This window comes from Pelobates fuscus, chromosome 4 (genome assembly GCF_036172605.1).
Source record: "Pelobates fuscus isolate aPelFus1 chromosome 4, aPelFus1.pri, whole genome shotgun sequence".
Lineage (NCBI taxonomy): Eukaryota > Metazoa > Chordata > Amphibia > Anura > Pelobatidae > Pelobates > Pelobates fuscus.
The window spans coordinates 92,573,570-92,597,738 of NC_086320.1; the positions used below are offsets into that span (position 1 = coordinate 92,573,570).

Here is a 24,169-nt window from a genome sequence, read left to right on the forward strand (position 1 = left end):
TACCCAATCACACAATGGTTACATCCCACAGATTCCCTCCCCTTAGCCTGATAGGTAACCCTATTATAACGTACAATTTAAGCATACATTTTTATACATTTTTATAACTTTAAAACTATACATTCAATCTTCATAAAAAACACATATTAATAATCAACATACTCTACTTATAAACATATCCAAAATTCAGCTAATTCCATCCAGGGGTTAAAGAGTTAGCTGGAAGTCCTTTATGACCGACCGCAAGCACATTTTCATGCCCCAAAACAGTTCCACAGATTCAGGCTGTGCGGTCGGTCTATTTCTGTCCTGAAAAGTTACAAAGTTCAATCCGAAGGTGGCGTTCGAATCGTCGAACTCACTTCGACTTTTGTCGAAGTGTCAAAGTGAAACCGGGGTTATTTCCGTGGTGTTATATTGTCTACCAGAGGTCTGTTTTACACCCAGAAATGACAAAGTCCCGTTCGAACGGGACTTAGTCTCCAGCCGCAGTGTCGAAGGGTAGGGGAAGGTACAGCTCACCGCGTTCAACTGGATTAAAATGGCCGCCGCCATGTGTTCAACTGTAATGGCGGCCACTTCGACGGCTTTGGCACTTCGACTGCATTCGAAGTGCCAGTTTAAAAGTTGGAACACTGCTCCCAAGTATTTAAAGGGCCAGGAACAGCATACAAACATCCATTGTGCCCAAATACAAGTCTCAAAGGGCAATACCTTCCAGGGCCATAGTCGCAGGGTGGGAGGCTAGCGATCAGTCCTCTCCAATGCCCAGTGGCAAATGGCAGTTTGTCACACCATGCTTTAGCCCCTTTTCTAAATAAATACTGGTCTATTCAACATAAAATGCACATTATTAATCCCATTTTATTATGACAAACCTGTAACAGAAGAATATGTATTCTCTATCTTTTATTGGATCAAGAACGATAACTTTCTCCAAGTACCAACCATTTCCTAAACATAGAAAAGTAAAAATTGTTAATTAATGTTAATTATAATTATCACCTTTGAAACAAGATATTTAATATGCTTTCTTAATGATTCAGTACTGCTAAAAAAATCTTTCCAAATAATTTATTTACAGAAGTCACCAATAATGAAAGGGTGACTAGATGGCACTATACACCACTTAGACTACACAAATACTTTCCACAAAGGCAGCTTGCTGGAGGTGCAACCGCACAGAGGGCAACACTGGCCACGTCTGGTGGCTATGTAGGTCAATGAAGCCATACTGGAACAAAATATTCCATCTCATCAACCATATCTCAGGCACACAACTCCCACCGTTCCCCAAGACGGCCCTTTTCTTTCTGCTCCCATCCACCATTCCTCGCACCCAGCGTACGCTGCTCTACCACCTACTTACGGCAGCAAATGCACTCATTCCTGCACACTGGAAGCGCCTCCACCCCCCCACCATTAGAGAATGGATAGCCAAGGTCGAATCCTAGAGAGTCATGGATGAAATCCATTCCACCCGCTCACACTCATACCTTGCTTACACCAACAGCTGGCAACCATGGCTTTACTATCTTGCCGCCTCTACCTAATGCAACACCACCAAATACCTGTAGAGACGCGCGAAGTCCGCTCCCCACACTATGTATATAAACCATACAATCCACTCCTATATGTATTCGTTACCCCGAACCCAATAGGATACTGTACCTAAACTACTTTTGTCTTGCTTCTGTGTAATATACTATTATACCGATTCGTAAAACTGATTCATGTGTTGTACTCAATATCTTTTACGGTCTGCGTACTGTACCAGTATTTGCTGAACATGTAATACCTTTTTCATTACACAATAAAAACTTTAAAATGAAAAAAAAAAAAAAAAGAATTCACCAATATTTTTTTTGTAGATAAATCATTTGGAAAGTTTTTTCTAACAGTATTAAGTCATTTAGGAAGCTTATCAAATCGAGGCCATAATTCTTTTGATTGCGAATTCACTTGTGGTAAGTCAAAGTTAAGGTGTAGCATTATGTTTCCAACAAAGATAGGGTTAATTTCCAATCATGTTAAGAAAAATTGTTAAAATAAAAAAAAACACTCTAAGCACCAAAACCACTACAGTTGGGGGACCAGTGGGGGTTATCCCAGTCCCTGGAGTTCTACACCCACAGGCACCTGCACCACTAAGAGCCGAAGGCGACTTTGAGGCCTACTCTGTCCCCTCTGTCTACCCTAGCAACACACACAGCAGACTAGAGTAAATATTCACAATCATTCTGATCTGCTTCTCGCAGAGGGGGAAGCATCTTGTATACTGCCCGCCCTGCCGGAGTGACTCTGAAGCAGCATCTCCGGGGAAGATCCCACAGTGCTCTGATGCGACAGAGGCGCAGAGGCCTAAATCGCGACCATCTCCCAGTCCTGGTCTACCTGCACTTCCAGACCTGACCTTACCTTCAAGCTCCAGTGATGTCCCGTCTGGGACCACAGAGAGGCATCACTCCGAGGCCATGGCTGAAGTGCTACCTTTTCTAGCTTGCTAAGCGGGTGCTGCTTTCACAAAGCTAATCTGCGGTAGAGTGGCAAACCATGTGGTGGATGGCTGGAGGTCCTGTGATTTTTAGTGGTTGCATGTGGGACTGTTGCTGGCCCAGAAAAGGAGAACAGTTTTGGTTTTGGTGTCCAAATGCTGTCCCTGCACCGTGACAAATGTAAGCATTGTTGTTTCTCAGAAAAGGCAGTATAAATAAGTCTTCATTTTTGGAATCATGATCACTGTAAAATCTCATTACTTCTCTAGCAGGATAATCCTATTGGTGCAATGGAGTGATTGATGCACATGTGATGAAGAAACATTGGAAAATTGATGAGTATTAGTCACAGCAAGGCCAGAACCCAGATGCTGCACCGTGAATCAGGTGCTACACAGCTTTAAAAGTGGCACTGTCACTTATTTGTTTATTTACTTATATAGCTGTTGTTTCCAGCTTTTGATTTAATAAACCTACTATTTTATACATCATCACCTGCAGAATACATCCTTCATACAGCCCTCATCATCCTTCCGGTTCCAGCATATATCCCTACATGGGGATTGTTCCACCTCAAGTTCTTCATACTAGAGCAGGACATTGCTCTGGGTGACGTCAGTAGAATGTTTTCCTCCATCAATACCAATTGTTTGTATATACTATACCATTGGATTTCCTATTTTGTCTTTTTTCACATATACCTACTCCATCCTGAAAACAAGCTCCAAACACCCTCCATTTATATCCATAGACGAGGATTATTCTGTCGAGGCCTTCATAATAGAGGTGAGACAGCTCTAAAAAGTGTGAGTGTGGACTTTTGCCCATTTGTACTCCCTTCACAAACATGTACTGTACTGCACCATAATCTGTTTCTTGCTTTGTACTTATAAGATTCATATACTAAGAATATCATCTGTATGTATATATAATCTTAAGCGCTGATCACCTCCTGTCTGTTATCTTTACTATCCAGGAGCTGATATTGCTGCTGTACTCTAGCTCATGCGCGACAGTACAGCATTGAGGTCTATGGTTGGTCCAGCGAGACCCTTGAATCCTCATTAAACAGAGCCATTTCCCTGCAGCTGTCACTGGTGATGATTGGTGGATTGACACTTCTAGATGGCGATAGCGCCGGTCAGTGTCTAGAAGAGTTAGGCAGAGCAAATATACAGATACAATGTAGTCCCTTATTTGTCTCAGTATATCTCTTGACTGGGTTGGAATTTGAGTGAAATATCAACACAATCAATATGAGTATTTCATAAAGATTATATCTTTATAAAATACTTATTTTTCAAGGAGGCGACAGAGCAGCTTTTATAGCTACTATTCATAATAATAGGAAACAAAAATACTTTTGGCATCCACAATGTAGTTGTTAGTAAATGTTCAATTATAGAGTATGGAAGTTGCTGTTAAGTGGGGATAATTGCACCTCCCATTTCTTACTGACTTGATGGAAAACAATAGTGAGAAGCATGAAAATGAGCCCAATATTTGCTATTTAGTGATGTTTGACAAGGTTACTTTTTTTTTATAATATGAATTAGCGTAACTTTTATCTTAATAACTTACAGATGAAGTGTGTGTTTTTTATTTGTTATGTTATTTTTAAAAAGAAAATGCTTTATTTTTAGATTTCCTATCACACTAAGAACCAAGCATCATTGCCTTTTCTAATATGAAATTTATGTTTCGTTGTAAAATCAAGTTTTCAATGCTCCAAATTATATTTACATTCTTGTGAAAATAAATTGCATGGTTCATGAGCTTAATTACATTTTATTTTACTATTAATTACCTGGTTCAAGTCCGTCATGGCCTATGACAAGTGAATGTAAATCCCCAAGATGAACAGCTTCCAGCATGAAAATGTCAGTCTACAATACATAGATCAAACGATATCTCAATATTCTTATTGATTTCAAAACATTGGAATTGAAGGACATTAAATTAAGCAGACCACATTTTTTTATGAAGTTTGAAGTACTGTATAAAAAGATACATTAAGATTAATTATCATTCATTGTAAAAGATTTTGAGAAATATAAAGTGTTCTAGCATCACTTTCAAGTTTAAAATACAAAGGTAACAGGTTTTATTTTTTAGCACATAAAGTTGAATATGCAGACACCCTCCTTTCAAAAATAAAATAATTTAGAAACTCTCCATCACACAAGTTGTTATATACCGGTATATTTAGGCACATAGCCTACATGGTGTATATTTATTTGATATTTAAAGTAATTGGCATTGCCTACGTGTCATCAAAATCATTTTCGGAAAGTTATTGGCTAAATATCAGCTAGCACGATGGAAGAAATCTGTGGAACCCATTTGTTTTTTTCTCATAAAACCTATATGTCACTGAAAGAAAGAAAATCTGTTTCTAATTGGATTGGATTGTTAGGCTCACGCATACTGCTAGCTCTAATATCTAGAGTTTTTAACTCCTAAATTCCCACGGAATGTTTAGGTGTTTAAGACACGTGAGTCACATCCTGTGATTGCCCTACTACTGTTTTTATAATACCTCTTTTTCCCTCTTGTTTATACTTTTGATTGTAAGACACTTGTTTTATAATAGGCTTACATTATGTATATGCTTAGTCTTCTTGGGTTCCTTATTTTTTTTAATCTCACATGATGATTTGTTGTTAAACCCAGTTATCCAACTGGCCTATCTTTTACCTTTTTTTTATTGTTTCAAACTAGACCTATCTGTGAGACGTACCAATGCAGAATGATATAGATATCAATATTATAAGCAACATAGTTTTTAAATTACACACCTATGCATAATTATCTTAGAGGAGTTGCGAGAACGTGGAAACTTTCTTCCACAAGTGGTGGTAGTGTCCCAAAGTGAAAAAAGGTTTTGACACAAATTAAATTTGAGTAATATCCTTTATAAACCAATGGACCTCTCTCTGTGATGTTGCTGTTACCAAAACCAGTAGAGGCATACACCTCCTTCATTAACACATTTATTGTGAAATTTACCCTTGTGGCTCAGAGAGCTACAGCCGAGAGCTGGCTAACAAGGATCTTCCTGTCTGATTAGTGGTACTTAGCAAATTAAAAGACATCTGTCTCACGATCAATATTACTGGTTAGAGTTAGAGTCTCAGTAGCTTCATTCCAGCATGTCTGGTCGGAATGACTGGACTACTATGATTGAGGAGGGGCTACTACTTTACGAGTAGGTTTGGCGGCAACGAGAGTTGTAGGGTTGATTTTTTATTTTAAATGGGGTCATGTTTTGATGTCTTTATCTGTGGTTCTTTCAGTCCTGTTACTGCCTGATGCACACTTCAAATATAGTAAAACAAAATCCCATTCACTTTTTATAACAGTCCGTGGTATGAGTGTATTTAATAATTCTGTGCGATGGTGTAATTCTACACAAAGAGCTGTCTGATATATCACACATGCTGATTGTACATTACGCAGTACCAAGCCATATTAATTGCATTAGGACAATCTCAATTCAGTCATTACATTAACAATAAATAAAAAGAAGAAAACGTTGTTGTTGTTTAAAATGTATTTGCCTTATCTACCAATGTTGTTTATCAACTTACTTGTCCTTTTAAAAATTTGTTGGGTTTGTTTGACATAAGCAAATGCCTCGAACCTGTGTCCCCACGCTCCCCGTGAATTGATATATAGATATTAGCATCAGTTCCTGCATTCCACAAATCTCCAGTTACCACACGGATTTCATACATTGTTACTGAAACAGAATATATAAAGGAGCGAGTTATAAAACGATCCATTTACCATATGTTAACTTTTGTGTCTGTATAGCATTTATAACGATGTTAAGCAAGTTTTATTCATACAAACAAATAGGGCAGAACACCAACTTTATGCAGAAGAGAATGTTGTAGAATTGTTGTAAAAATATACTAATATATAAAAAAAAAAAACATTCCAGATTTTTATTTTTTTTTACGGAAGTTACCATTTAAGAATTTTTGTTAATAAAGTATGTGGTAATTTTTTCTAACAGTATTAAATTCATTGGAAAGTTTATTAAATTGAGGCTTAATTTCTTTTAAAAAATTGACTTTTCTATTTCCGAGCATATTATCTTCTGCGGGTACCTATTGCTGGCGGGGTGCTAAAATATCAAAACTATGGTTATTTTCCTTGCTCTCCAATCAGATGAAATGAGTAGACTAAAACTACAATCACAAAATGCATTTAATGATAACAAAAACACATATCGATACTATTCATAAGCAAAAATTGTATCCTTCTTTACATGATTTAAAGTACAATGGCTCTAATCAAATTTGTACATAAATATCAAAACAGGGGAACAACTATACAGGACATTTTTTGATCATTTGTAAACTCACACAATGTGACCCTATAGATCCACACTCTGTGACCAATTAAGAGTAGATTGTATGGGGGGGTGGGGGAGGGGCGGGGGTATGTGTGAGTGACAGAGTGCAGCCTCCACTCCTTTTTAGCATTTTACCGACTAGGCCCATGACTAGTTTTCAATAATGCCTTGATGAATTATATCTTGTAGGGCAGTACATAATGATTATTATATCCCTCCGTAGTGGGTAGAAAGATAAAATGACGTATTCTCCAATGCAGTTTTACATGGCAAGGATGTTTTATTTCATCTATCAAGGACCACTACCATTGTTGGCCCCTGTATTAGTTGGCTGATAATCCTATCTGTGTTTGGATGCCCAAAAATATCAGCCCATGTTACAATGCTCGAACTTAGTGCTTGGAAATCCAAGCACTGAAACTTACTGAAGGCAATGACTACTAAAGGAGCAAGGAACCAGATGTGTGCTATTAAAAGCACATATTTCCTCCTTCGTCAAGGTAAGCACCATAAAAGCTTCCAATCTTAAAGCTCTCAGGACTGTTATTTAATGGGGGAAGAGGGGGGAGAAAAGGTGTGGATGCAAAGAGAATATCCTACAATTGGCTGAAACACCTTGTTTGTTTTTTTCTGACCATTCAAAATATACCTTTAGAACAGACTTTATTAATCTGCTTAGTAAACTAGTGCTTTCTAAATATATATACAAAATACAGACAGACAGACAGACAAATACATACATGAAATGACCGACAAACAGACAAGTCATAATGACTGAGTTGGAAAAATCTCACATTTTCTTTTCATCTAAATTTCATATGATAAACCACCCAAAACTCTCATTTTTAGTGAATGGACTCCATACTGTCACGGAAATGAAAGTAAAATAAATGCAACGTGTGATGTTTTGTGTAAAACATCACACAATGTACCGTAATTTTGTTTATTTTAACATGAAACACTTCACTACAGAGCAAAACTACACTGGCAAGTGAATTACAGCAATGAGATGGCATTTTTACATGGAAAATCCCCAACAACACAGCATTGTATGTTTAAATGTAACCTGGCTATAAAAAGTAGACAGGATGCCTTTTTATTTTAAACTTAGTCTAATCACATCAGCATCCATAGAAAAGATGCAGAGGAGAGGGTTATTTTTATTTAGGGATGAATCCGACTGTGAAGCATATCAAAAGGAAAGCGTAAAAAGCTGGAATATTGTTAACATAGTTGTGTTTTCTGGGTAACTGTACAGTCTGCGGCTTTTAAGATAAACCATGTTTCTTCTTGAGTCCATAAAAGTGAATGGTAGTTATTATAATCACATTGCATCAGTCATGTTCCATGTAATATGTTTTCAAAACACCTTTGTAAAATAAATTTCGAGTTACTTTGCTGATGCTACAAATATTTTCAAGCGCGGATGCATAAAGTTCTAAGGAAAGCATGGAATGAATACTATCAGTCAGCAAATAAGGAATACGGGCTCATGGATTGTGAGAATCCTCTCTTATTAGAATTCAGAGACACTCATTCACACACCTGGAAGTTTTGTGTGACCTTGTCGGGACACTGGAAGCTCTCTGCAGATCTCTTTGTCATCTTGATCCTGGGCGAGCCAGCGGTTGACATTAATGGAAAATTGCTCATTGGAAAAAATATTCAACAGATGTACCTATTGCAATAAAAGGTTGTTACAAATGTCATATGCCTGTAACAGCAACTAATAGTGAAGATGATCATTTCACTCCTAAATGTAATCTGCGGTTTTAATTTCCTTTCTGAGATTGTGTGGTTATCTCATCAGTAGAGTAATTTTTATTGGCCGCAGACCACCTACTTGCTGATTTTGTTTCTCTGTTCTACAACTCTGCTACTCTGTAACGTACAAATTAGATAATCAAATGTTATAAACAATTTGTCCAGCAACACTGACATATTTTAGTATCACTACTGCTGATGAGTACAATGGGCCCAATTATAGAATCTTATAGACATAAAGCACTGAAACAGTCGTACCTCCCAAGTGTCTTATATCTGGTGAAAGTGATGCCTAATACCTTTATAAGAATACACATACCCTGTGCTAATCTCTTGTTTTCATTCCTCAAATCTACCAGTCCATTTACAAGCCTCACAGCTTTCCAATCCTCTCTACCACTAATCACTCGCTCTGAATCCTTTCTCCTCAGTACCCACTTATTCAGTCCTCTCTTTCCCATCATATTAGCAGGCAGAAGCCTCTGGTATGCCACCTGGGACAGGTGTGTGTGTAGCAGAGAGGGGACATGCCACACTATTAAAGGGACAGAAGCAGCAAGAGCAATTGCACATTGCGTGGATTTAGCTTTACTATTTTATAGTCAGCCAGGCCACACACAATATGTTCCCCTGCATCCCTGCATTTGAAGTTTTGGTTTTGGTGCCTGTATGGGCAGTGTTTAGGTTTGAAATGCTGCACATATAGAGATTAAACCCTGTGACTCCACCTATGGCAGTCTTATTAGCCAGCCAAGAACAAAATCTCAGACAGGCTAAGGTCAATTCATTGCAACATTGGCTGACCTCCCACGGACCGTCCTACCTGCCCTCCCTCTCCCTCTGGGCTAGGAGGAGTAGGGTGAGGGAAAACTGAATGAAAAAAGGTAAGTTTAAGCCTTTTTGGGGGCATTTGGGAAGATCTATATAGAAGGGGTCACTGCAACTAAAACCTGTGTTTCTTTTATGAAAACACTGTTTGTTTGGTTAGAGTAACCTTTAAATAAAAAAAAAAAATTTCCCTCTGCACAACATTACAAAGCAAGAGCTAAGTGCATTGTATTGTTGAAGTGATGAAATTATAAGGTGAGCTATCTCCAGTTTAATTGTTCATATTTGGAGAACAACTTCTGAACTTTGTACAGTGAGGGAAAAAAGTATTTGATCCCCTGCTGATTTTGACTGTTTGCCCACTGACAAATAAATGATCAGTCTATAATTTTAATGGTAGGTGTATTTTAACAATGAGAGACTGAATAACAAAAAACTGAAAAACACATGTCAAAAAAGTTATAAATTGATTTGCATGTCAATGAGTGAAATAAGTATTTGATCCCCTATCAATCAGCAAGATTTATGGCTGTCTTTTAGACAGGTAACAAGCTGAGATTTGGGGAACTCTCTTAAAGGGTATCTCCCAATGTATCTCTATTCACTTGAAGAAGTCCTAGGCGAAACGCGTTTGGATATTTTATATTGTGTATTAATTAAACGGTTTTTGGTCACTACCCTGTGACAATTATCTCTTTTCTTTTACACCGATTTTATGTCCTGGCATTTTACTTTTCCTGTGCTCCAAGCAATCCTAGGTGGGGATCATCCCACCAATGCTGATATCATAGAGCGGTTAGCCTGCTCTTTCCTTGTAAGTACATTTTTATTCATTTTATCTATTGATATTTCTATATTGAGAGCACTTTTAGTTGTCTTTCTATCCCTTTCCTGAGTTTTGGATATTGCTCCTGAGCTGGACACTTGCTGCATATCCTATAAGTGGGGATTATACCGTTGTACGCCTATTACGCTAGAGCTGGCTATAGATCTCATAAATGTGAGTGTACTACCATTATTTCTACTTATAACATATCTCTAATCACATTTATTGCACTATCCGCTGTGCTCCGTTTTTTGTCTTTTATATATGCATACAGAGCGCTCGGATTAATTGACTCATGGTTTCAACTGAGAATCTTTCATTTTTCTATCAAGTACTTTATATTGACTCTCATCTATGACTTATAGTCATCTATACAAGAGGATCTCTTACTAGGACTATCTCTACTATTGATATTATATGTATTTATCTTTGACGCAACCTTTCCTTGTCTTGTTTTATATTAGTTTTAAGGGCCTTTTCCCCCTGACTTCCAGTATTTTGTGTGTTAATTAGCGCTTACTTATCTCTTGGTTTTTGTATTCCCCAATGTTACTAGTCAAACCAGTTTCTAACAGTAACGGTTTGTCAATTTACCTGAGCTCTGCCGAACACTAGTCACCTTCTCTATGAGAGCCAGAAGCTATCTGCATTGAGCTTAGATTAAAATGTTCAAGGATATCACAGGAGGTATGTTAAACTTTTTTTTAACCCACCAAGGCTAAATTTACTCTAGGAGCCAAGTAATGCTGGTATTTTTGCTATGTATTTATTAAGCTGTAACATATTATGGGTTTTATATTTTCACAATGAAATGTTAACTTTTATTTGATGAGAGAATTAATATTTGCATTGCTTCATGCAATTTGATGACTTTAATAATTTTTGAAACATAGTTTTATTGAAATTTTTTACAAAGTATATTCTGCATAATATGATTTTTCATTTGGATACTGAGAAGTAACTTTACCGCTTCACAGTGCCAGGAAGGAGATTCTCCAGAATTATCATGTCCAACACGTATTTTATAAATTTCTCCAATATCTCCAATGTTAATCTAATTATAAACAAACAAACATATTTCAGCAAATAAGTCCATGTATTATTACTTAATATTATTTGGAATATTATTTGTTTTACTAGTTTGTGTGCCGAGAGCCTCCTTTTTCTATAGCTTGGTTTCATGACATACAGTTTCAGGATGGTTTGATATTATAGGCATCACAACTACTGTAGCTCAATGAAGCATTTTTAGTGTATGTGATTTCACTGTACAATTCTCTGCCATTTAGACGTTAAATCACTTTTGTTTCTGTTTAAAATAGCCCTAGGGCCTAGACACATCTTTCCTGGCTGTGACTGTCACAGCCTGCATGAAAAAATGATTAATTTTCAATAAGGTCTTAACTTACTTTAGAAATTCTATCTACCGCTCTGTAAATTGGACACACATGAGGCTCCTGCAGGGTTTAGCAAACTACTAACATTGCAGGAGATAAGACATCTAAAAAATTCATTGAATGTGCAATAACGGAAGTTTAAACATCAGATCTCTCTTTACGGGAAGTATTTACGAAGGCTGTACAAGTTACATGGAGGGAGGTGTGTCTAGGGCTGTATAAACAAAGTGATTTAACTCCTAAATGCCAGAGAATTGAGCAATGAGGCCACATGGGCATAATCAATACAGTACTTTGAAACTGGTTTATTAAACTAAAGTTGTTTTAAGTATTAGAATAGTATATATATTTTGTTTAACTCATACACTGACAGGCAGAAGCTAACTTCTTCATTTACTTCAGTACACAGAACAACAAGAACAAATAGGGTATCTAATAATACAAAGGAGTATCACATAAAAATAGAAAATTTGGACAACAGGTTTCATACTGCTGCCATCTGCTGGTAGCCTGACCACATAACACTAATACATAATGTCCTCATCTTGATCAATTTGATAATGCCCAACTAACATTTACACATTAAAAATGTCAATTTTGTCTGAACTGGATGATATTGATTGGCTGAGAGTGCTGTTGACATGTTAGTGCAGCACTCTGTGATGAACCATGTCATCAAGATTTTGTGAAAAGCAGTGGAGGAGGGAAATGGAGGGACACTTTGGCTATATCACACTGATTTGAACGTTTTATATTTAACTGAGGGAGAGTGTCAGGAGCTACAGGGGGTTATGTTGCTTAGAGAGCTTCTTTAACAATTAACAATAAAATGAGACAGTAACATGTTTTATGGCAGAGTTTAAATACATTATTCAAAAACCTTATTTTTCTTGTTAATTATTTTATTATTTTAATGAATACAATAGTTTGTAGTAGAATGTTCTCTTCTTATTATCAGTGTATGTGATAGTATTGCCTGTCCTTCAATGGCCCTTTACTGACCTCAATGAATCTCATGTAGTCATGGTATGGTCAAGATTCTTAACAATGTGTGTCTCTCTCAATTTAAAAGTAAACTGAAAGGGTTACTTGAAACCTAAAACCAGTGTTTTAAGAAGTAACCCTTCCTATTGTGCTCCCAATCTAAAAAATAAAATAAAACAAAATAGCTAATACTTACCTTGATCCAGCACCAAGCCAAGTTCTCCCTGCAGTCCGTTCCTTCTACCCTGACATCATTCCCTATCTCTGGAGGGGGGGGAGGGATGTTGGGAAGGGCGGACTGAAGGTAGGACATGCTTCTCATGGAGGGGAGGCTGTGCCACCATTGTCTGTCTGTCACCGGCATGCTGTGCGTGCTGATAACAGACACCAAATATGCACAGAATTAACATCAGCCACCTGAAACTCTTTTCCATGCTGTTAATGATGCCCCAGTAACACTGCCAGAGAGGGAGTTACACGTCTGGAAGAAAAGGGGTTAAACTCCATATGTGCAGCATTCATAGCAAAACACTGCACATGCAGACTGCAGACACCATGACCACTTCAAATCAATGAAGTGATCATAGTGCTTGGAGTAACCCTTAGATAGTGTTAAATTTTGGACAAGGTCTCTGACAATTTAGATTCAAATTTTACTTTGAACTTTTTTATTTAATTGTGAGCTGAGCACACTGAAAACAGGTATTATGAGATCATATCTCCTACTGTATGTCGTGCATACAAGTTAGATAACATTTATCCTATGTATATGATTCCCTATATGTAAATATCTAAACATTTACCCACCTGAAAGGTATCTTCATGACCACTCTGGAATGCATCGTCTTCATTACTATATAGGAATACCGGCTCTGAAGCTTTCAGATGTCCATAAAATGTGATGTAGACCTGAGATGTAGTTCCAGCAGAAGGAATGTCACTGGTAAGGATTGATACTTTCCACTTTCCAGCTGAAGAGTCATGTGCAGAAGATACAACAAGGATTACGGAGATTATGTTTTTGGCCCATTAAAAAGTGAATTTATCTCATATATCTAAGTAAATCAATATAATTCTAATTAAACATTTAATAGCGTCAAATCACACTAAATTAATATTAAAGAGACACTATAGGCACCAAAACTACTTTTTTTGGTACATAGATCAGGGCACTGCAATCTCACTGCTCAATCCTCTGCCATTTTATTTACAATGCCCTATTCACATCTCCCTGCATGTGGCTTGCACAGCTTTCCTAAACACTTCCTGAAAATGAACCTATATAAATTAGGTTCCTTTACTGCACAGTCTGTTTAATCTAGAATTTATTATCTCCTGCTCTGGTAATAGCCTTGTAGACCCAACAGGTGGGGTGATTAAAGTTCAGTTTACAACTAGGGCAGCACAAAACCAGGATACACCACTGCACTACTCTCAGCACACTGCTGCTAATGACTGCTGCCCAGGGGCGTTTTAGCCGCAAGGCAAACAAGGCATTTGCCTTGGGCGGCATTTTCCAGGGGGCGGCAAAAAATGCCGCCCCCAAATGCCTAGGACAAATGCCTTGTTAGCCTTGCGGCTAACTGGGCTGCCGGTCGGGCTGATGGGCTGGGCGGGCGGGTGGCTGGCGAGGGAGCTCTTCCTCTGAGCACTCTGCTCAGCTCCCTCGCGCGCCGCAGAGTGAGGCTGGGAGCCGGAATATGTACTTTGCCACTCATATCTGGTGTCACAATAGCGTGCCTTTAAAAAGAAAAAAAGTTTTTCACTGTAAGCTAATAGCAGTCAGTGTCCTTCAAGCGGGTGTGTCAGGCCTTCAGCGTGTACTCTGCCAACCTCTGCCAGTGTACTTTGCCACTTATATCTGGTGTCACAATAGCGTGCCTTTAAAAAGAAAAACAGTTTTTCACTGTAAGCTAATAGCAGTCAGTGTCCTTCAAGCGGGTGTGTCAGGCCTTCAGCGTGTACTCTGCCAACCTCTGCCAGTCCACTTTGCCACTCATATCTGGTGTCACAATAGCGTGCATTTAAAAAGAAAAAAAGTTTTTCACTGTAAGCTAATAGCAGTCAGTGTCCTTCAAGCGGGTGTGTCAGGCCTTCAGCGTGTACTCTGCCAACCTCTGCCAGTGTACTTTGCCACTTATATCTGGTGTCACAATAGCGTGCCTTTAAAAAGAAAAACAGTTTTTCACTGTAAGCTAATAGCAGTCAGTGTCCTTCAAGCGGGTGTGTCAGGCCTTCAGCGTGTACTCTGCCAACCTCTGCCAGTCCACTTTGCCACTCATATCTGGTGTCACAATAGCGTGCATTTAAAAAGAAAAAAAGTTTTTCACTGTAAGCTAATAGCAGTCAGTGTCCTTCAAGCGGGTGTCAGGCCTTCAGCGTGTACTCTGCCAACCTCTGCCAGTGTACTTTGCCACTTATATCTGGTGTCACAATAGCGTGCATTTAAAAAGAAAAAAAGTTTTTCACTGTAAGCTAATAGCAGTCAGTGTCCTTCAAGCGGGTGTCAGGCCTTCAGCATGTACTCTGCCAACCTCTGCCAGTGTACTTTGCCACTTATATCTGGTGTCACAATAGCGTGCCTTTAAAAAGAAAAACAGTTTTTCACTGTAAGCTAATAGCAGTCAGTGTCCTTCAAGCGGGTGTGTCAGGCCTTCAGCGTGTACTCTGCCAACCTCTGCCAGTCCACTTTGCCACTCATATCTGGTGTCACAATAGCATGCCATTAAAAAGAAAAGCAGTTTTTCACTGTAAGCTAATAGCAGTCAGTGTCCTTCAAGCGGGTGTGTCAGGCCTTCAGCGTGTACTCTGCCAACCTCTGCCAGTCCACTTTGCCACTCATATCTGGTGTCACAATAGCGTGCCTTTAAAAAGAAAAACAGTTTTTCACTGTAAGCTAATAACAGTCAGTGTCCTTCAAGCGGGTGTCAGGCCTTCAGCGTGTACTCTGCCAACCTCTGCCAGTGTACTTTGCCACTTATATCTGGTGTCACAATAGCGTGCCTTTAAAAAGAAAAACAGTTTTTCACTGTGAGCTAATAGCAGTCAGTGTCCTTCAAGCGGGTGTGTCAGGCCTTCAGCGTGTACTCTGCCAACCTCTGCAAGTGCACATTGCCACTCATATCTGGTGTCACAATAGCGTGCATTTAAAACCCAAAAACTTTTTCACTGTTATAGATTGAATAGCAGTTAGTTGTCTTCAAGCGGGTGTGTCAGGCCTTCAGCGTGTACTCTGCCAACCTCTGCCAGTGCACATTGCCACTCATATCTGGTCTCACAGTAGCTTGCATGCATAGTACCACTAATCCAAAAAAAAATGACAGGCAGAGGCAGGCCACCCCGCAGGGGCCGTCGTGGTCGTGGTGCTGTGATTCCCTTTTGCCCTAGAATAATTGCCAATTTTCAGAGGCCACGTACCCTGAACTTGAAAAGTTCTGAGGACATAGTTGACTGGCTAACACAAGACACCCAATCTTCTACAGCTTCCGCTCGGAACCTTGAGGCACCATCCTCCTCCAGCTTAGCTTCGGGCACCTCTCAAGATACTACTCACCCGCCTGCTGCCACCACCAACACTAGCACCACAGCCGCTTCACTTTATCTGTCAGTGGAGTTATTTACACATCCGTTTGAAGAAATGAGTGATGCGCAACCATTATTGCCAGAGGATGTAGATAACAGGGATATGTCTCAGTCAGGCAGCATTACACACATGGACGTACGGTGTGATGATGATGATGTTGTACCTGCTGCTGCTTCCTTTGCTGAGTTGTCAGATACAAGTGAAGCGGTTGATGATGACGATGCGTCCATGGATGTCACGTGGGTGCCCGCTCGGCAAGAAGAAGAACAGGGCGAAAGTTCAGATGGGGAGACAGAGAGGAGGAGGAGACGAGTTGGAAGCAGGGGGAGGTCGTCGCAAGGAGCTAGTGGCACAGTCAGCATACATCGGCACCCGGGGTCAGCCCGACAGCACGCCAATCAACGCATGCTGTGTCCACCACCAGAACGCCGTCATTGCAGAGCTCAGCAGTGTGGCATTTTTTTTGTGTGTCTGCCTCTGACAACAGCGATGCCATTTGCAACCTGTGCCAAAAGAAACTGAGTCGTGGGAAATCCAACACCCACCTAGGTACAACTGCTTTGCGTAGGCACATGATCGCACATCACAAACGCCTATGGGATCAACACATGAGTACAAGCAGCACGCCTACTCTAAGCCGCCATCCTCCTCCTGGTCCAGCATCTTCAGCCCCATCAACCACTGCTGTCCTCCTTGCCCCCTCTCAACCATCCGCCACTCCGTCTCTCGCCTTGAGCAGTTCCCGCTCATCTGCCCACAGACAGGTGTCTGTCAAGGACATGTTTGAGCGTAAGAAGCCAATGTCAGAAAGTCACCCCCTTGCCCAGCGTCTGACAGCTGGCTTGTCTGAACTATTAGCCCGCCAGCTTTTACCATACAAGCTGGTGGAGTCGGAGGCGTTCAAAAAATTTGTGGCTATTGGGATACCGCAGTGGAAGGTACCCGGCCGAAATTTCTTTGCACAAAAGGCAATCCCCAACCTGTACTCGATTGTGCAAAAGGAAGTAATGGCATGTCTGGCACACAGTGTTGGGGCAAGGGTCCATCTGACCACTGATACCTGGTCTGCAAAGCATGGTCAGGGCAGGTATATCACCTACACTGCGCATTGGGTAAACCTGCTGACGGCTGCCAAGCATGGAATGCGTTGCTCTGCAGAGGAGTTGGTGACACCGCCACGACTTGCAGGCAGGCCTGCTGCCGCATCCTCTACTCCTCCTACTCCATCCTCTTCCATAACCTCCTCGGCTGAGTCTTCTTCCGCTGCTGCGTCTTGCTCCACATCAACGGCACCCCCCAGCTCCCCAGGTACTATTCCACATCCCGGATACGGCAGTGTCACGCCGTCTTGGGTTTGACTTGCTTGAAAGCAGAGAGTCACACCGGACAAGCACCCCTGTCCGCCCTGAACGCACAGGTGGAAAAGTGGCTGACTCCGCAGCAACTAGATATCGGCAAAGTGGTTTGTGACAACGGAACAAATTTGTTGGCGGCATTGAAGTTGGGCAAGTTGACACATGTGCCGTGCATGGCACATGTGTGTAATCTGATCGTACAACGCTTTGAGCATAAGTACACAGGCTTACAGGACGTCCTGAAGCAGGCCAGGAAGGTGTGTGGCCATTTCAGGCGTTCCTACACGGCCATGGCACACTTTGCAGATATCCAGCGGCGAAACAACATGCCAGTGAGGCGCTTGATTTGCGACAGCCCGACATGTTGGAATTCAACACTCCTAATGTTCGACCGCCTGCTCCATCAAGAAAAAGCCGTTAATGAATATTTGTATGACCGGGGTGCTAGGACAGCCTCTGGGGAGCTGGGAATTTTTTTGCCACGTTACTGGACGCTCATGCGCAATGCCTGTAGGCTCATGCGTCCTTTTGAGGAGGTGACAAAACTAGTCAGTCGCACCGAAGGCACAATCAGCAACATCATACCATTTGTTTTATTCCTGGAGAATGCCCTGCGAAGAGTGCTGGATCTGGCCGTAGATGAGCGTGAAGAGGAAGAGGAAGAGTTGTGGTCACCATCACCACCAGAAACAGCCTTATCAGCATCGCTTGCTGGACCTGCGGCAACGCTGGAAGAGGATTGTGAGGAAGAGGAGTCAGAGGAGTCAGATGTGGCTTTGAGGAGGAGGAGGTGGAAGACCAACCACAACAGGCATCCCAGGGTGCTCGTTGTCACCTATCTGGTACCCGTGGTGTTGTACGTGGCTGGGGGGAAGAACATACCTTCAATGAGATCACTGAGGAGGAGGAATGGGAAATGAGTAGCTCGGCATCCAACCTTGTGCAAATGGGGTCTTTCATGCTGTCGTGCCTGTTGAGGGACCCTCGTATAAAAAGGCTGAAGGAGAATGACCTGTACTGGGTGTCCACGCTACTAGACCCCCGGTATAAGCAGAAAGTGGCGGAAATGTTACCGAATTACAACAAGTCGGAAAGGATGCAGCATTTGCAAAATAAATGAAAAAGTATGCTTTACACAGCGTATAAGGGTTATGTCACAGCACAACGGGAATCTAACAGGGAAAGAGGTGAAAGTCATCCTCCTCCTCCCACGACCACGCCGGCAAGGACAGGACGCTTTAAAGACGTGTTGTTGATGGAGGACATGCGGAGCTTTTTAAGTCCTACGCATCGCCACAGCCCTTCGGGATCCACCCTCAGAGAACGACTCGACCGACAGGTAGCAGACTACCTCGCCTTAACTGCAGATATAGACACTCTGAGGAGCGATGAACCCCTTGACTACTGGGTGTGCAGGCTTGACCTGTGGCCTGAGCTATCCCAATTTGCAATAGAACTTCTGGCCTGCCCCGCTTCAAGTGTCCTGTCAGAAAGGACCTTCAGTGCAGCAGGAGGTATTGTCACTGAGAAGAGAAGTCGCCTAGGTCAAAAAAAGTCTAGATTACCTCACCTTTATTAAGATGAAGGAGGGATGGATCCCAAAGGGACTGACAGTGGGCGATACATTCGACTAAAAAAGGCCTGATGAGATGAGCTGCCTTGGGCTAAAAATGGTCCACACGCTGCTGTATTTTAGCTCTGAATGCCGTTTGACTTGCGTGACTTATCCGCCACCAACTAGGGTTCAAGCCGCAATGTTTTAGGGCATTTTCTGCCTGGGAAACAAACATCAATTTTTATGGCCGCTGCTACAGCAACAATACCTACTTTTTCAGGCATGTGTACATGCCTAATTTTTCGTTCCTCTGGCGCTGCACTGTGGCTTCAAAAACTAAACCAAAAAAAAGGCAAATAGCAGGGATTAAACTGATAGGAATAGTACTACTGTCAATCCATATCTGCCAAGTGACCCTATGTAGGGGGAACAATCTCTATTCTGCTCTGTGTCAGTGTGTATCATGGTCTGTGAGGACAGGTGTCAATCCATATCTGCCAAGTGACCCTATGTAGGGGGAACAGACCCTATTCTGCTCTGTGTCAGTGTTTATCAGGGATCCTTAGGATAGGTGTCAATCCATACCTGCCAAGTGACCCTATGTAGGGTGAACAGTCCCTATTCTGCTCTGTGTCAGTGTGTATCAGGGGCTCTGAGGACAGATGTCAATCCATATCTGCCAAGTGACCCTATGTAGGGGGAATAGTCTCTATTCTGCTCTGTGTCAGTGTGTATCATGATCTCTGAGGACAGGTGTCAATCCATATCTGCCAAGTGACCCTATGTAGGAGGAACAGTCTCTATTCTGCTCTATGTCAGTGTGTATCATGGTCTCTGAGGACAGGTGTCAATCCATATCTGCCAAGTGACCCTATGTAGGGGGAACAGTCTCTATTCTGCTCTGTATCAGTGTGTATCATGGTCCCTGAGGACAAGTGTCAATCCATATCTGCCAAGTGACCCAGGAAGTGGTACAGGAAGAAGTCTGCATCCTTCAAGAAAAACATGATTTTCATGCAGGACAATGCTCCATCACACGCGTCCAAGTTCTCCACAGCGTGGCTGGCAAGAAAGGGTATAAAAGAAGAAAATCTAATGACATGGCCTCCTTGTTCACCTGATCTGAACCCCATTGAGAACCTGTGGTCCATCATCAAATGTGAGATTTACAAGGAGGGAAAACAGTACACCTCTCTGAACAGTGTCTGGGAGGCTGTGGTTGCTTCTGAACGCAATGTTGATGGTGAACCGATCAAAACACTGACAGAATCCATGGATGGCAGGCTTTTGAGTGTCCTTGCAAAGAAAGGTGGCTATATTGGTCACTGATTTGTTTTTGTTTTGTTTTTGAATGTCAGAAATCAGTGGCGTACACACAACCCCTCCCCCCGTGCGAGCGCTTACTCTGCGCAGGCTGGGGCCGCAACACATGGCGGCGGGCACCTGGTCGCAGGGCTGCGACCCGTGCGGCCGCGGTATGTATGCCAGTGCATGCATAAACACATACACTTAAAGGACCACTACAGACACCCAGATCACATCAGCTCAATGAAGTGGCCTGGGTGCCAGGTCTCTCTAGTTTTAACCCTGCAGCTGAAAACATAGCAGTTTCAGAGAAACTGCTATGTTTCACTGAGGGTTAATCCAGCCTCTAGTGGCTGTCTCATTGACAGCCGCTAGAGGATTTTCTGCGATTCTCACTGTGAAAATCACAGTGAGAAGACGCTGAACGTCCATAGGAAAGCATTGAGTAATGCTTTCCTATGGGCAGTTTGAATGCGCGCGTGGCTCTTGCCACGCATGTGTATTCGGAGCTGAGAGGCGGATGGGGACGGAGAGATCCCCAGCGTTAAGGGAGTCCGGCTCTGGAGAAAGGTAAGTGCTCAAGACACACACACACACTCTCATGAACAGACGCACACATTTACTGACAGACACACACTCAGTGACAGACGCACACAAACATACTCAGTAACAGACACACACACTAACACACACACTCTAACACTAACACACACACTAACACACACTCTAACACTAACACACACAATCACTAACACACACACACACTCACTAACACACACACTCACTAACACTAACACACACTCACTAACACTAACACACACACTCACTAACACTAACACACACACTCACTAACACACACACTCTAACACTAACACACACACTCACTAACACACTCACTAACACTAACACACACACTCACTAACAGTAACACACACACTCACTAACACTAACACACACACTCACTAACACACACACTCACTAACACTAACACACTCACTCTAACACTAACACACACACTCTAACACTAACACACACACTCACTAACACACACACACACACTCACTAACACTAACACTGACACACACACTCACTAACACACACACTCACTAACACACACACTCACTAACACTAACACACTCACTAACACACTCACTAACACTAACACACTCACTAACACACACACACTCACTAACACACACACACACTCACTAACACACACACTCACTAACACTAACACACACACTCACTAACACACACACTCACTAACACTAACACACTCACTAACACACTCACTAACACTAACACACTCACTAACACTAACACACTCACTCACTAACACACACACACTCACTAACACTAACACACACACTCACTAACACACTCACTAACACACACACTCACTAACACTAACACACTCACTAACACTAACACACTCACTAACACACACTCACTAACACTAACACACACACTCACTAACACACACACTCACTAACACTAACACACTCACTAACACTAACACACACACTCACTAACACTAACACACACGCACACACTAACACACTCACTAACATATTCTGAAAGACAAAGTGATTTGCGCACACAAATGGGACAAGTGTGAGTTTTACCTCTTACATAGGATATTCTTGTGTGTTCACACTACATACAGTATGTATCACCTATAAACAGGTAAATAAAATACACATAGTGTAAACTGTAAAAGATAAATAATGTTTTAAAAGGGATGTATAACATCAAACTCACACTTTTCAGAGCCCATTTAAAGTTGGCTCTAGACTTATAGCGCTTTTCATCTCACTCTTGAGATATCCAGTATGGAAAGGTGTGTGTATCCACAGGAACTTGGAACTGGTAACTTGAAATGATGTCCCAAAACGTCCAAGGTAGGTGTGTAGTTAAAAAATGTTTTATTCCAAAAGTTTTTTTAAAATACAAAATAAATATATATACACAGTGAAAGATATATATATTAGCAGCACAACGCGTTTCAACCTTTCAATAGGTCTTTTTCAAGTGCATCTGATTTTCCAATGGGCTCTAAAGCCCTAATATATGCCAAACAATCAGTTAATTACCTTAATATGTGGGTTAGTTCCCACCCATGTCCAAACATGGTCACAGCCGGAAGTGTTATGCCACACTCAATATGGCTACATTTCCGTCTGTGCACTCCTGTTTCCAGCCCCCCCCAACATGTCCGATATTGCATTTATCATTGTTAGTCCGTATTCCTTCAATTTGTTGTTTATTCTTTCGGCCTCCGTTTCGCCGCGTCACTTCCGTTGGTGACGTCGTGATGCAGTCCGATACGTCACTTCCGGTTGTAGTTTTTCCGGTCTTTCATGATCTTCCATACGGTTTTAGTGCACAATTGTCCATCATTGAAAAGGGCAAAAATGCCAGTAGTTCATATTATACATAGATGAAGAAACGTATAAAAGGAGAGAAAAAAACATATTAATGTTGGAAAAAAAGGGAAGGGATTCATGTCTGGACATTAGTGGAGCATCTTAAAATTATAGATAATACATAGCAGGATGGGAAGAACATATCCCAGAATAATTCGTTAGGAAATGCCACCATTACATGGACACTACCCCCTCCATCCAAAAGTGCAATTTTGAAGAAAGGAGACATGCAGGAAATGTATATAAAATATATATGTACATATATTCCCTATTATAAAATACTATTAATCTCAAAGTCAATGTTGAGACCCAAGGGAGATAAGGTGCGTATTTCGAAAATCCACTTTACTTCTTGAGTGCTTAATTTTTTAGGGAGATCCCCTCCTCTCCAGTGGGAATTGATTTTATCTATAGCAAAAAAGGTTAAAAAACTAGGGTCTGAGCTGTGTTTTTCTAAAAAGTGCTTCGATACACTGTGGTTTATAAAGCCATTTTTGATATTCCTCACATGTTCACTTATCCGTACTTTTAGTGGCCTCGATGTTTTACCCACATATTGAAGGCCACATGTGCAGTTTAGTAGGTATATCACATTTTTTGAGTGACATGTGATCATGGGTTTAATTTTAAATTCTTTTTTAGTGTTAAAAGATTTAAAAGCTGTTACGTGCTTTTCTTTTTTGTCTGTATTCTTACACGCATTGCACATCCCACAGTGATAAAAACCTTGTTGTGCTTTTGACCAATTATTTAAAAAATTATCATTTTGAGGTGTAGGTTCTAAAAAGCTTCTGGTTAAAATTTGCTTTAAATTTCGCGCTCCTCTAAAAATAAATTTTGGTTTTGAACCTAAAAACTCATGTATCTCCTCATCCTGGCATAGGATGTTCCAATTTTTGTTAATAATTTTTTTGATCATCCCAACATTGCTAGAGTAGTCGAAAATAAAAGGGATCTGTTCTTTCCTGTCAGTTGGCACATCACTTTTCCTCTTATACTTCAGAAGGGGGGACCTATTTAGTGCGGATATTTCCTGAATCTGAGTATCAAGGGCAGTCTTGTCATATCCCTTTTGTATAAACTGTTTCTTTAACAGGCAGGCCTGGTTTGCAAAATCCTGTTGTTTTGTGCAATTTCTGCGTAGCCTGAGAAATTGTCCCCTAGGGATATTTGACAGCCAAGGCTTGTGGTGGCAGCTGTCAATCTCAATATAACTATTGATATCGACTTGTTTAAAAAAAGTGCGAGTGGCTAAAACACCGTCACAAACATAAATATTGAGGTCTAA

General features: G+C 41.0%; 1 protein-coding gene across 1 annotated transcript in view; it reads right to left on the minus strand.

The window, feature by feature from the left end:
* The window catches only part of RP1 (RP1 axonemal microtubule associated), a 351,147-nt gene that overhangs the window by 259,158 nt on the left and 67,820 nt on the right, over positions 1–24,169 (minus strand). Inside the window, exons 4-9 of the mRNA XM_063451391.1 lie at positions 13,465–13,628; positions 11,244–11,330; positions 8,404–8,536; positions 6,086–6,237; positions 4,303–4,381; positions 879–954 (exon numbers count right to left, since the gene is read on the minus strand). Coding sequence (XP_063307461.1) covers positions 879–954; positions 4,303–4,381; positions 6,086–6,237; positions 8,404–8,536; positions 11,244–11,330; positions 13,465–13,628 — 691 coding nt within the window. The remainder of the gene's footprint in view (positions 1–878; positions 955–4,302; positions 4,382–6,085; positions 6,238–8,403; positions 8,537–11,243; positions 11,331–13,464; positions 13,629–24,169) is intronic.